The 13,849-nt window shown below is 39.2% G+C and overlaps 1 protein-coding gene and 1 long non-coding RNA gene across 3 annotated transcripts in view; one reads left to right on the top strand and one right to left on the bottom strand.

The window, feature by feature from the left end:
* LOC107743980 (uncharacterized) overlaps positions 1-8,247 on the top strand; it is a 32,144-nt gene extending 23,897 nt beyond the window's left edge. Inside the window, exon 3 of one of the 2 annotated variants that reach the window (XR_001640446.1) lies at positions 8,050-8,247. This is a non-coding gene — a long non-coding RNA (uncharacterized LOC107743980). Of the gene's footprint in view, positions 1-507; positions 580-8,049 lie in introns of those variants that run through there. The other variant, XR_001640447.1, reaches the window with a different exon arrangement.
* LOC107743978 (homeobox protein SIX4-like) lies at positions 486-6,831 on the bottom strand. The gene is made up of 3 exons (XM_016557440.1): positions 6,098-6,831; positions 3,797-4,434; positions 486-1,036 (listed from the first exon to the last, which is right to left on the bottom strand). The coding sequence occupies exons 1-3, from the start codon at positions 6,829-6,831 to the stop codon at positions 576-578; spliced, it is 1,833 nt and encodes a 610-aa protein (XP_016412926.1). The 3' UTR covers positions 486-575.
* Positions 8,248-13,849: the final 5,602 nt, after the last annotated feature.

Below are 13,849 nucleotides of genomic sequence, written 5' to 3'. Positions count from 1 at the left end.
CTGGTATATTAACAGTTTATGAGGAAGGCACATGTGACCAGTTGCACTAATGGTCAAGATTATATACTTAAAAGTCCACATTGAGATGCGTAGAAAGAGAGTGTGAATCAAAAATTCTGTAACATAAAAGTCCAAACATAACAAAATAACCTTTATCAAATTTGCATCGTCACACTCAAAGAATTTAAATACAAAAGACCATAAACAACAACAACAACAAAAAACGCATCTGTGCTTCAATAAAATCTAGTTAATAGAAAACAATCACTATAAAGCTGCATTTTTTGATTCAGAGCACATATGTGCTTTTTAACTGGTCTTTTCGTGCATTTTTTTATGAGGTGAGAGTAAAGACAGTGCGTGTAAATAATCTTCAGAAGGTCAGTGCATTGCCTGGTACATTCTGCAGCCCTCTTAGTGCAAGTTGGGATATCTGAGGTCAGGAAGGCACTGTTCGCATTTTATTTCCATCATCGGGGTTCATTTGAAAATGATTTGTGCTTACAGGGTCCGTAAGGGCACAATGCGGCGCGACAAAACCAGTGAAATGCAGCTCTTCGTTGCTAATGATATCATCATAGGTCACTTCCATCATCGTCCATCTGTACAGTCTGCAGCTTGGCCAGCTCTTTCCCTTCCATGTCCAGATCCCCACAAACAACCCTGACTGGGCCTTCTCCTGCCCTAGACACAACTTGCAGGCTGTTGGGCAGCTGAACATCTTGAGACCTGTAGTCTGAAGACAGGGCTACACTGTCCTCTTGGATGCCACTTCCAGCTTGATTCAGAGTGTGGTGTACCTCGGTGCCCAAAAGGGCAGAGGTGACCGTTGCTGTGACGGTAGGGGGAAGTGAACCACCGGTAGAGGAAGAAGAAAGGAAAAGGGAGGCTGTGTAACCCAGGTTGCTGCCTTGGTCCAGGGGCATTTCAGAAGGATAAGTGTAGCTTCCAGACACATCCAAAGGCTCCTGCTTCACAGTCTGGGTGTAAAGCAGGGTTTGGGAGTCACTGACCACGTTCCCCAAAGGAGCAGAGCCTGTATGGGGGATAAAGAAGAAGATCCAGTTCAGTAAAGGTAGATGTACATGTCTGGTAAGCTTAATAAATTATTGAATATATGCGATGTCACACTCTCAATTTGAGTCAGAAGTTACAGTGTGTTGTTTGTGGAGAAATGCAATTAAAACAATTTAAAAAAAGAAAATAAACTTGAACTTTGATATATATTGTTTCAAATGCACATTATGTTGTTTATGACAAAGTCTCAGATTTCAAATTGTGTCTTCGCAAAATTTTTAACAGTAAATGTCAGCTTTGAAGCTCTTTAATGTAGCGTAACTGATCGCTGTATCCGCCTCAAACTGCAGCACAGAGCACATGTGAACTGCTCTTCCGCTTTACTAAACCTTATAGTACTAAATAAACATGAATGAACATCAGAAGGTATGTTAAAACAACTTACTGAAATATATAATCTCTCATGTAATAGCTCAATCAGTGTTTCAACCCCGGAAGAGGTCAATAAAACAGTTTTGAACATGTCACATGTTTACCTCAGGAAAATCACTAAGTGTCCATAGCTAGTAGTTAGCAAGAAAAAATTATTTAAGAGAAGAGCATATTGCAAAATATTACTTAGGTATATTATTAAATATTACAAATGCATTATATTTTACATAACATCTCATTGATGAATGAATTATTTTATGTATGTCTGTATACATCTAATTCTGTCAAAAATGTTAGTTTTTAATCTTTAGAGGCTATTTTCTCAGAAAGGGGAGCTAATGTATTATATTTCATATTATGTAGAAACATAATAGTTAAATCATATTTTATGTATGTTTGAATACATCTAATTCTGTCAAAAATGTAAGTTTATAATCTTTAGATGCTATTTTCTCGCAAAGGGTAGCTAATGTATTATATTTCATATTATGCAGAAAAATTACAATTAAATCATTAGAAAGCAGAGACTTTCCTTTTTGATTCATTGCCTAAAACTGAAAACTTCAAGTTCAAATCATCTCCAAAGAAAATGATAGAGCAGCTCGCATATAGTGCTGTACTTTAAGGTAACCCTAAACACTTTGGCCGGGACATCAACCCTTCCCAGGTTAATACAATGTTCTTTTCTTTTAGTTGGCAATAGCCGCTTGTAACAACTCAATTGAGAATGGATGAGAGAGAAAGGACAGGGCATGAAGGTGTGATCTGTTTATCCAGATGAGACTCCTTCGTTGTTATCTCAAGAGGTTTGCTTCTGTCCCTCTCTGTTTCTTTTATTTCATTCTTTCGGTCAATATCTCTTTGTACCTCTCTTGCTTCTTTTCTTCAGAACTTTTCTAGTGAACTGCAAAATGAAACACCTTTTTCATTTTCTGTTTGCGGTTAGACTTGCTATGATTTCCTTGTAACTCTAGAATGTGGTTCTTGGCACATGTCTCTTGCAGTGACAGCCTCTGGCTTTCGGCCAGACACTTTTCTTCCATTAGGCTTGCACAAATGTCTGATAAATAATCACAGCGCCCAAACCCCTCCTCCCCCTCTTCATACTCGCTCACTTTCTGAAACTAGAACCAAGTTTTCTACAAGTTTTCTTTAGCTTCCTGCAGACATTGCTTGTGGGAGAGGGTTGTTGTATAGAGGGGTTCAGGAATATATTTTCTTTCCATCTGACTTATACGGTTTACTCAGTCCTCTTTTGTCATCTGGACGACTATGCAGAAGAAAAATCTGAAACCATATCTCGCAAGTTTTGACTTCATAGGCAAAATGGTGCTGCAAGGAAATTTCGATTGTTTCTTTTTTATTTGTGAGGCACTGGAAATCAAAGTTTATGTTTTATTGACATGCCTTGAAAATTATGGGCACAAGGAAACATGGTTTTGGCTAAACAATTTTAATATAGTCTTTTTTTTTTGCTGGATCGTTTGAGCTCAACTGTTTTCCTTCTAAATCAAAAGTTCAGCCAAGGGTGGGTTTGTTTTTATGTGGCTCGTAAACTGCATATTGAAGGATAAAACAGATGAGCGAGAGAGGAGCAGAACGCAGCTAGCCTTGCTGTTATTGATGTGGCCATAAAATATTCATGGAAAGAACCATTAGTGAGTGGTTAGGGCCATGGAGGGGAGGTGGGGACCGTGTTGAGAGACTGCGTTTGGTATGATCCTCTAGCCAGTTGACCTGGACCCCCACATGCCTCTCACAACCTCACCCACAATGCACTCCAACTGCCCGTGACCCACAAGGCTTTCTTGCAAAACCTCTGCTCTTTTGCACTGAGCTCTACTGTCACTTTTGGCAAGCTTAACCACATAAATGTTCGGTCACAGTATTCTCCAAAGTGATGATATAATTACTCTGGCTCTCATGAGCTCACTAGAAGTGCTCGGACTACTTTAGATATTGTTGTTATTGTATCTTCAGAGACATGCTTGAGACGCGGAGGCGCAAATCAGCCATTTTGAACTGGAAGTGTCAGGAAAACATTATGTATATACCCAATTTACAGAAAGAAATAACCCAAAAATGAAAAATTTGGTCATTTTTTAATTACTCACTCTCGTGTTGTTCCAAATCTGTATGCTGACAAAAGCCCATTAAACAAAAGTTAATGGCATCCAAAACAACATTGAACCCCAATGACATTTATTATATACACAAAATATCTTCTTTTGTGTTCTGTAGAAGAAAGTAAGTCATACAGGTTTGGAAGAACATGAAAATTAGTGAATTCTGACAGATTTTTGGGTGAACTGTCCCAATATACAGTATCTATTAAATGGCCTCCTACCGTGAGTGGACGATGTTGTGGATGGGAGCAGCATTAAAGGAGGAAGCCCCATGGTGGTTTCACTTCCAGGGAGATTGACCACACTGTAACTGCTGAGATGAAGGCCTCCTGAGGTAGTGGATGGAGTGGAGGGGGCCGAAGCGAAGGAGACCGCTGAAGAAATGACTCCATCTTCAGCATTGGAAACCAGAGTCTGCATGGCCTCCAGCTTTCCAGAGGCAGTTTCAGAAACCCCCATTGAGAACGGAGCATAAGACACACAAGACCCACCTAACAGCCTCTCCTGACTGTGATGGGAGACCCTCTGGGGATCAAAGGTCAAGAAATGACCACTCGTGGCGCCAAGTCCATTCAGGAGAGCATTGCTACTGTGTGACTGAACATAGGCTCCACCGTTGATGTAGTGAGCATTCACATTTGCTAGATCACCGTTAAAACTCATTCCTCCAGCTAGGTGTGCAGGCATTTTGACATCTCCAATTTGTTGGATGACTGTGGTTCCTCCATCCGAGTAAACTGTAGGGGGGGCTGTTCCGTGTGCGACTGAGCTAGAAGAGCCGCTAGAGAGGGGACGTGGTGACAAGTCCTCCTGGCCTTTACTGGACTCATCTTCTGTACTGTGATTGCCATCTGACTCACTGAAAAAATAAAAAAATGTTAAGAAACAGACCAAAGGTTTATTTAATGCTTTGTGCTAAAAAAAATTGTGTTTGGCATGAGATCTTGCTTGTTGAAGCCATCAACAATTTGCAGTCTTATGAATTTAGTTTGTTCATTTTGAATTGTTGCAGTGTGCTACATATTAATTGAAGAACTTTCACTAAATTTACTAACAGTAAATAGTATTAAAATGCCCATAATCATTTGAAAATCTATCTGGCAAACTGGTAAACCAGTGTACATTAAATCTGTCAAAAAAAATTACATTTTCCATTTGATTTCTCCGTTTATTTGTTTCTCTCATAATCAGTGAATTAAAAATACTTTGGAATTTCACAGTGAAGAAAGTGTGTACTAAGGCATGCCACTAACTGCATTATCAGTAGCATTATATGCACTTGTGTTGAAACACTTTAGGAAATAAACTTTATATAAACCAGCTGTCCAATTTTAAAGCACATTGCAATCACAAATACTATTAAAATTGACCTCTTGTGCGCTTCTAAAAGCAGACCGCTAAAATAAAAATCATTTCTGAGCTCTTGGAGGCATTTGGTGGGTCTCTTTACAGACTATGACAGCTGCGGGTGCATCGTTCACAGTGACTCGCATCTATACAAAGATCTTATTGACATGACAAGCCGTTGGTCTTTTCTTGTCCAAAGAGCTTCCATAAGGAGTTCATGGACATCTTCGTTCAAACAATGAGTAATTATCTTTGTCAGGGTTTGACAGTGCAACATCAAAGCAGCGCTTACCCTTGACGCATACGGAAAAGCCTGACCACCCTTATTTACGAGTCTCGAGATTTATTATTTATGATAAAAGCAGCATTTTGCGGGCATAATGGTAAGAGTTATTTCCACCGCAGTTTGAAACTCTGAACGATCTGCAAGCAAAAGTTTACTAATACAGAGCTGCTTCTTATCTGCCTCAGATGCCTCAAGCTGTGAAGAGGATTTTGGCCACGTCAGGAGATTGAGTGCAGATCTCTCTGACTGATTATCAGGGTGGGACAATGGCTTTAAAATCCAGAAACAAACAGACAATGGCTATGGTAATGTAATGGCTGATCGTATCTAAAGTAAACCTAGGGTCTGTTGGGGTTGTATTTGAAAGCAGCAACATGTCCGTTAAAATGTTTGTCAGGTCTTTGTTTTGCTTATCCAATTAATGTGACCCTTTTAATTAAATTTGCCAATTTATGAAATGTCTACATCGTTAAAAGAGGCTTGAGCTGAACTAACAACTCAAAATGTGGGAAAGAAGAACTTTTAAGCAATTCTTCAAATAGCCTTTTCTACTTAAAAATGTACTTTTTAAAAATCGTCTAGAGTCATCTGAACAATCCATAGTGTATCATGAACTTTTTAAGTTTTAAAGTACCATAATCAACTCAAGAAGCCAAAATGGCTTTAAATAAGAAAATGATTCTTTGATGAACCAAAGAACCAGTGAAGAACCTTTATTTTTAAGAGTAAACGCGTCACGGTCTCCACGTTCTTCAAAACTGCACCTCATTGAAGCGCTCAAAGCTTCGTATTTCAAAACATTGGTGAAACGTGTCCTCCGTTCGCTCTCGCGCATTCCATCATAAGTTTTCCGCTCTCGATTAACGATTTAAATATAACTGCGGTTTACCTTTTTGACTGCGCCTCGGATGGATTTCTGTCTCTCTGCCTCCTGTTTTTGAACCAGTTGCTGACCTGCGTCAAAGAAAGTCCTGTCATTTTGGCCATATTTCGTTTCTCGGCTGGAGATGGGTACCGGTTCCGCTTGTACATATCCTTCAGCGCGTTCCTAGACCTCTCTTTGAAACAATACACGGTCTCCTCTCCGTCCCAGATAGTCCGAGGCAGCGGATATTTCCTGCGTAAGCGATACTTGTCCACGGCACCCAGCGGTCTGCCCCGCGCCTTCTCCGCTTCGATGTAGCGCGCCTTGTACCACATATCCTGCAGAGACGAGTGGTTTGGCGGACTGAAACTGTGGTTCTCCAGAATGCAGTAGAACTCTTGGTAGCGGGCCTGGTGAAACGCGACTATCGCTTGCGCTTTCAGGATGCTCTCGTTCCCCCGCAGCAGGTCACTCTGCGGCAGTGACCAGAGGAACCTGGCCAGGCGCTCCACGTTCCCACCCTGCAGCAGCGCTTCGCAGACGCATGCGACCTGCTCGGGGGAGAAGGCCAGGGAGGCCGGTGAGCAGTCCAAAAGTTCGGCATTCTCCATCGGCAACTCCGCGGGGTCCAGCACTGACAGCTTGACACTCCCACGATTCTCCCTCTTGATCTCATCGGCACTAAAGACCTCGCTTGAGGAAGAAGACATTTTGAGCGTGTCCTGATAAGTCACTCCTCTGGGTTTCAGGCAGCACATCAGGCGATCGGGTTTCGCCCCTCCATCCAAGCACGATCAGGTATCTGGCCGCTGTGTGGTGTGGATAAGATCTGGCGTCCCCCGTTCCACCACAAGTTTAACTCCACAGCCCACGTTGGAAAGGAGTCCAAGTCCTGAGCGCATTTTGATTCGCCGCTCTGCCCCTGCGGGGAGGAGCGACTGGGATGTGAAGACAAATGTTTGCGCTGGGAACGTCCATCAAGCGTGCAGTGGGAACGCGGGTACCTGCGAAAGGTAATGCAGGCTGCACTACGTCCACACGTCCACAATACACGCACGAGATTTCACATTTTCAAATGTACAAAATAGTTTCTTCCTTGTGTCATCACTCAGTAGTTACTCCAAGTAATTGCCAAAAACATGCCTTCTCTTGAAGAGAACAGCATCAGTTTTTTAAAATGACTAATTATATGCTAATTGATGAGATCATTGCTTGACCATCACCTTCCAGAGGTTATAGTCGAAGTTATAAGGCACTATGTAAAATATAAAGGATTTACAGTTGAAAACAAACTTTGATAGGAAAGAGTAAAATTAATGTCATGATGATCATGAAGATTAAATGACTGGTATCATCTGAATAAGCAGATTGTCTTGTTTAGTGATATAAAGCATCCAGCTTTTACTAGCTTTCATCCATATGTTTAAAATACAAATATCATGAGCAGATGGGGAGGGTTGTAACATTTTCCATTTTGCTTGTCTATATTTGCCACAGCCGTATGACTCACACACAAAATGTAATGTTTTTAACATTTTTAGCATTTTTAAATTTTTATTTTTAACATAATTTTTCCAAAGTACTTCAGTTTATAGCAGATACATATGGGAATAATATATCAAAGTTTGAAACACATATAGCAAAAAAAACAAGAAGTTTCAGTGACTGAAACAAAATGTGCTGCAACACTCTTCTATTTGACATTTTTGTCTGAGCCAATTCATTGCTTAATTTCATCATGTATGTTTACATACATTTTGGAGAGATTAACCATTATTGTCTAGAAAGCTTCACCTTCAACAAAGAAATAATAGCTAAATGCAAAGCTATTTGGTCATCTATTGTTTTGCAGGTTGTACAAGAAGCAGATTTTCTGAATCTCAAATGTAGCCCTGCCACTCTTCCAACTGTTTATGTCTGTCCATTTGTCAGACAGGCACTGACAATCTGCCTCTTGATTGCACTCTTTTTTTCAGTTTGTCATGCTGTTTACTGGAAACCGAAGGTCTGAATGGGAGCCAGCAAACGCAACAGCTGAGAGGAGGCCCCAGAAGCCTCTCACAAAAGCAGAGGGAAGCTTGACGTGATTGCATCCCTAAAATTAAACCCAGCACAAACAGAATACCTGGCAACAGCTCTGGGCACAACCCTGCATTCACATGCTCTTTGGTATGATGGTGGCACGTAGGTACATAGGTATCAGACTTTATACTGGTCAGTGATTATAGAAGCCCATGCCTGTCCCTGGGGAAAGGCAGTAAACTATGTCTCTCTTCAGCCCTATCAGGAATGGACTATGTAATGATGAGAGCTGTCATGAAGCTATGTTATTGTGTGTTACAAACATCAGGATAAGACCTCTATGTAACCTTGGGAGGAGTGCACAGCTGTAATGGCCACATTATTGCCTTTATCCCTTAAATTCCCAGTTTAGATTAGGAGAAGTGTTGCCTGTTGTTGTGGGCATGGCTTATTTTAGCATATAAATGGTTTAAATTGCCTGTTAGAAACCATTAGAGACAATGATTTAGTGGGGGCTTTTTTGTCCTGCTAAATATTCTAAAGCATCATCATTTGCACTTTGTCAAGTTTGTTGTAGCTATACAAACTTTAATTTTCCTCATTTCTCTTTAAAATTATGTTATCTCTAATCAGGGTATGATGAAAGTTTGTGATATGAAGCATTCATTACAATCAATCATTGTCACCAGAGCTGCACATATGTGCACACTCCTACATTTTTACATGATTTATGTTTTACATGCTTTTTCACTCCTATTGTTAGTTTCTGGACACTGGCTTCTTGGGTGGCTTGTGAAGATTTTCCTGGTTGAATCCTTGTGCAAGAGCGGGATGATAAGTTTGTCATAGGGGGCTGGGTATTGGAATTCAGCTGAGAATTTCCTGCCAATTTAAATCCTCAATATACCTGGAGCTTCAACAGATGATCCAAAACACATGCAACCAAATCCATCACAATGCTTCAGTCAATTGGCCAAAATACACCAAGCAGAGAGAGACAGACAAAATGAATGAAGGACACCCAAAATCTTTTCTCTAAAATGTTGGATCATTTCATTCATTCATTCATTGAGTGATTAAATCATTAATTTTAATTAATTAATTTTTATTTGTTATTATTATTTTTATTGTATATTTTCTATATATTTATCATATAATAAATATTTATTTACTTATATCGTTAATATTATTATTTTGTATTGTTTTTTATTTATTATTGCTTTTATGTATTCTATTAATTTTTTTAAAAATATCAGATTGATCAAAATGACAAAACTCCTAAGTTGGTTTATTTATTTTTAATATTACATTATATTGTATTTTATTATTTTTAAATGTATTTTTATTATTGCTTTTATTTATATTATTTATACCAGACTAATCAAATGTCAAAGCTCCTTAGGGGGTTTAGATCATTATGTTCATCATTTGATGAATAACTTTTTATGTTCTTGATGTCAAGGTATAGAGAGTGGATCCCTATTTCTCTAAAATATGTTCACCACCCGCTGTCTGTTTCATTGCTTGTGGCATCTCCACATGTGCGACACTATGGCCATGAATGAATCCTTTGTGGCACTGCAACTGCACAGAAGCAACCCACCCCAACCTCTTTGCAACCTCCACCCTTCCCTCCATATGTTCCCAATACATCTAAACCTGTGGCCCGGGGGGCTCCCACTAAGCACCTGCCCCTGCCCAGGCTACAATGGGGGCTATTCTTCAGGAAGGATGGACAGTCTAACATTGACGATGACTTGGGAATCTCAGCAAGATATGAGGGAGTGTCCTTTTATAGTTTTTCTGAAGGTGATGGTGTGTGAGAGTGCTGTCTGGGTGCATTTGTATGAGCGTGTGTTTGTCTATGTTCTTTGTGCATCTGTTGGTGCACATCTTTTAGTTTCCCCCATGTCTGGTTTTACCAGTCTTTCAAAGGGGATTTTTTTCAGTTTGTTCACACCAGGCAGTGAGCTGTTATCTGTTAGATCAATGCATGCTAAACGTAGGATAAAATGCCCTTGATTTGACTGTAATGCTGAGTTTAGGATGGAATGTAAGCAAGGAGCCAGCGCAGTCATTTTTTATTCCTTCTGACAGAGGTTTGGCGCATCATCTTCAGAGATGCTTGTCTTTAAAAATGATCAATTTAACTTGCTTCACAGTTTGAACAGAGTTCAGCTTCCTCACTTCACCAGAAATGATCTCATCATGGCTGTAAGTTTACGACTGAGCGTCCTGATGGTTAAGAAGGTTTAATGAGAATGTCAGGGTCAACAGACACTTTTTTGGCCATTGGATATGTTGCATTCATTAGTATAAGCTTGTTCACACAAAGGAAGGTAGGTTTTAATTATATTTCTAATTTTATTAGAGTAGGGAAGTCCACACCACAGTTATGGTGAAAATGGCACAGAGGAACAATATCGTTGAAATCAGGGTACATTTACACGACAACACTACTAAGATGGAAAAATTCTCCTTTGCATTTTTGAAACATTTCGCCTACAGTCAACTACATTGTCAGTATGTACACGGTCCCCGTTTACACAGATTCATGAAAATGACTAAAAACGCCGTATTATGCATGCCAGACCAGTAGATGGCGATGTCATTTTGTAAAAGAAACAATATGCACCTGTGCACATACAAATATCTATAGAGTGAACAGGTAATACACATGTGCATGACAATACTGTTTTTACAAATTAGCTTTTTCGTAGCTTACATGGAGACGGTAACAGTATCATTTTTAAAAACTTGCACTTTTGCAAGTTTGCAGTTTAAAACTGTTTTGTAAAGACCCCATTGTTTAAGAACGATTTTTCCAGCTGATGAACAATAAAAACATTAAAAGCCAATCAGAATTCACCCCACATTTAAAGTGGCAGACGTCATAACTGCGCTCTCACTTATAATAAACAGAGCATTATCATTTGTTGTTGTGGATGCTAATTTTGTTATCGTTACAGTTTAGTTATTGTTCTTGGTGTAAAGGACCTTAACTTGACGAGAATAGGGAAATCCAAAGCAGCTATAAGTGATAGCGACGCAGAGAAATTATATTGTTGGAATAACTTCCAGAAAGATTTTTCCAGCTGATGAACGATAAAAACATTAACAGCCAATCAAAATCCACCCTTGTTTAAAGAGCTTGCAAATTTAAAGCAGCAGCACCGAAACAGCGCTCGTATTTAAACAGAACATTATCATGATGTAGACGCTAATATAGTTATCTTTTTGGTTATCGTTCTTGGTGTGAACATGCTTGAATTCTATGAGAATTGGCAATTCCATGGCCATAATGGTAACAACACAAGGAACAATATCATCGGAACGATTTTTTAGAGCTGATGAACAATATATACATTGACAGCCAATCAGAATCCAGCTCGAGCATTTAAAGTGGCAGACTACAAAACTGCGGCACACTTATAATAAACAGAAAGATATTGTCCGTTGTTACGGACGCTAATATAGTTATCATCCTTGGTGTGAACGGGTTTAAGAGTATGTGTGGTGTGTGCATTAGCAGGATGTTTGCATTAGTGTGTGCGTCTCTGTGTGCTCAGGACCTGTTCAATGGGTAGTTCTGACAGACAAGGAAATAAACAGAAACTTGGAATGCCACAAGGGTAAACACACTCATTTAATGTGAGCCACCCCACTGTGGAAACTGTCTCTCAGAGGCTTCCTTCACCTTTATCATGTTGTCAAGGTGATGATGACCACCATGGCTGACTGATTGGTATCAAATATATTGCGTAGGCGCTTTGTAAGTGTTACATTTTCCACCACTTAATTGATTTTTAAAGAAATAAGTGTCTCGTCAAATGCTGGAGGCAATCTCTACCAGTAAATACCATCAGATTAATGTTCTGACCTCTAGGCCTTTGTGGCAGGCATACATGTGTTTAATCTAGTTGTCACTTTCTGCTGGAGGGTAAAAACTGACTTCAGCCTTCTAAGAATGATTGACAGTGGGACAAGCCATAGCCTTGAAGAATGTGGTTTTTTTTTTCAGTCATATTGTCTTTTAGGTTGTTGCAGCTAATCATCAACAGCTAATCTTGCACTCTGTATATCAAGTTAAAAGTCTTGCTACCTTTTGGCAAGGGTCCTGCCATCTGTCATCACTTATTGTCTCCTAATAAATATAATTAAATGCAATTTCAACAGTCTTATCTGCAAATAGAAAGGCGTGAAGTTAGAGGTCACACAAAAACCACTGTTGTGAGTCAGTGAAAGGGAAAATCACCTAATCAGTCCTATAGTGTTCAGCCATATCAGATTCCACCAATGAATATGAACAGCCGCAGATAAGATGTTAAGATTATGCCTTTGAACACTGTAATGATATATGACATACATTCATTGTCAAATTCAGTGACGTAACTAATGGCAACAAATATAGCTAAAACGTTAAAATGACAAATATGTCACTTGTATATTGTAGTGTGTCATCTGTGATGACTGTGCAGTATTTTGTATTGCCAACAAAACTTCCATTCCCAGGCCTCTCTGTCCAGGGTGTGTCTTAACCTTGTGTACTGTCAACAACAGAGGAGGGTCACACACACACACTCCTCAGTTTACTGCTGAATAAATCAATACCCAAATACAGACCACAGCCTTACTTACATGACTTACAGCCATGATTTCACTAACCAGTTTTTGCTCTACAGTGGTGTTTATTTTAATATTAATTAATTTTACTGATTACATATTAATTATGTTATTGTTAATAGTATTTAAGTTAAGATGCTTTCTCTGAACTGTTCTGGAAAAAAACATTAATGAATTATATTATTGTGAATAATATTACTACTACTAGTAGTAATAAAGTACAAGTAATAATAATAATGAAAAGGATTTATTAGATACTTCATTTTATGGTTTTGATTAGATACTTCATTTCATGGTTATTGTTATTGGATATGTGAATATATGTCAAGTTTGCTACCACTCACACACACAAACACAAACACAAAGTCTGTGTATATACAACCTCACAATGGATAACGGCTACTCTGAGGTTTTCTTGTTTTTTGTAATTACTTCTATACAGTGTTGCTCAGTGAGGGCGCTTAAGCAGTGGACTTTGTCTTAGGCTGCGTTTGAAAGTCTAATGCTTTGCTGACATCCAGGCTTTAAAAAAGACTAAATAAAAAGATAAAAGTGAACGAGGTGGAAAAGCAAAAAAGTGAATAGTTCAGTATATTGATGAGGAAAGACCTCTGAAAATTCATTAAGCATCTGATAACCTTGCACAGTAGTTTTCCTTCTAGCCCCATCAATGTGGGAAATGCCTTGTCTTATCTTATCAGCTGTTGACTATCTCATTCTCCCTGAGCTTGCACTGTTTGCATAGGGGCTGCTGTGGAGAGCTTGCAGGTGTGAAGTCTGCTCCGTCAGGGTTTTAGCTCTTGGCATAGTTGGCTCCCTTCGCTGTATTGTTGATATATCCCACCCTCTGGCATCTTTCCACCTTTCACAGGTATTTAATCCTCCATCTCCCCATCAAGCATGTCATTATCAGGCATTATTGTTAAAGAAATGCTTGAGAAAATGTGTTTTTCTTGGCTTCCGTCTTCTCACTTGGAGAAAAGAACTCAAATTTGGAATAATCCATTCATTTTGAATATTAGGTCTTTGTTGTTATGATGTGGGAAAAAGACGAATAAGACGATTTTAATCCAATTAAACGCACATCATCATAAATAGCTTTAAATATCACATATCAGACTTGTATTTCAG

The sequence above is a fragment of the Sinocyclocheilus rhinocerous genome, unplaced genomic scaffold, assembly GCF_001515625.1.
Source record: "Sinocyclocheilus rhinocerous isolate Xijiao unplaced genomic scaffold, SAMN03320098_v1.1 scaffold2542, whole genome shotgun sequence".
In the NCBI taxonomy this organism is placed as follows: Eukaryota; Metazoa; Chordata; class Actinopteri; order Cypriniformes; family Cyprinidae; genus Sinocyclocheilus; species Sinocyclocheilus rhinocerous.
This window is presented reverse-complemented; position numbering and strand designations above follow the sequence as displayed.

Bases quoted from the DNA above. Each gene is read 5' to 3' on its own strand.
- LOC107743978 (XM_016557440.1), bottom strand. From the start codon at position 6,831: ATGTGCTGCCTGAAACCCAGAGGAGTGACTTATCAGGACACGCTCAAA. The intron at 4,435-6,097 runs GTAAACCGCAGT...TTATTTTTTCAG, and splicing joins TCCGAGGCGCAGTCAAAAAG to TGAGTCAGATGGCAATCACA. The intron at 1,037-3,796 runs GTAGGAGGCCAT...TCCCCCATACAG, and splicing joins CACAACATCGTCCACTCACG to GCTCTGCTCCTTTGGGGAAC.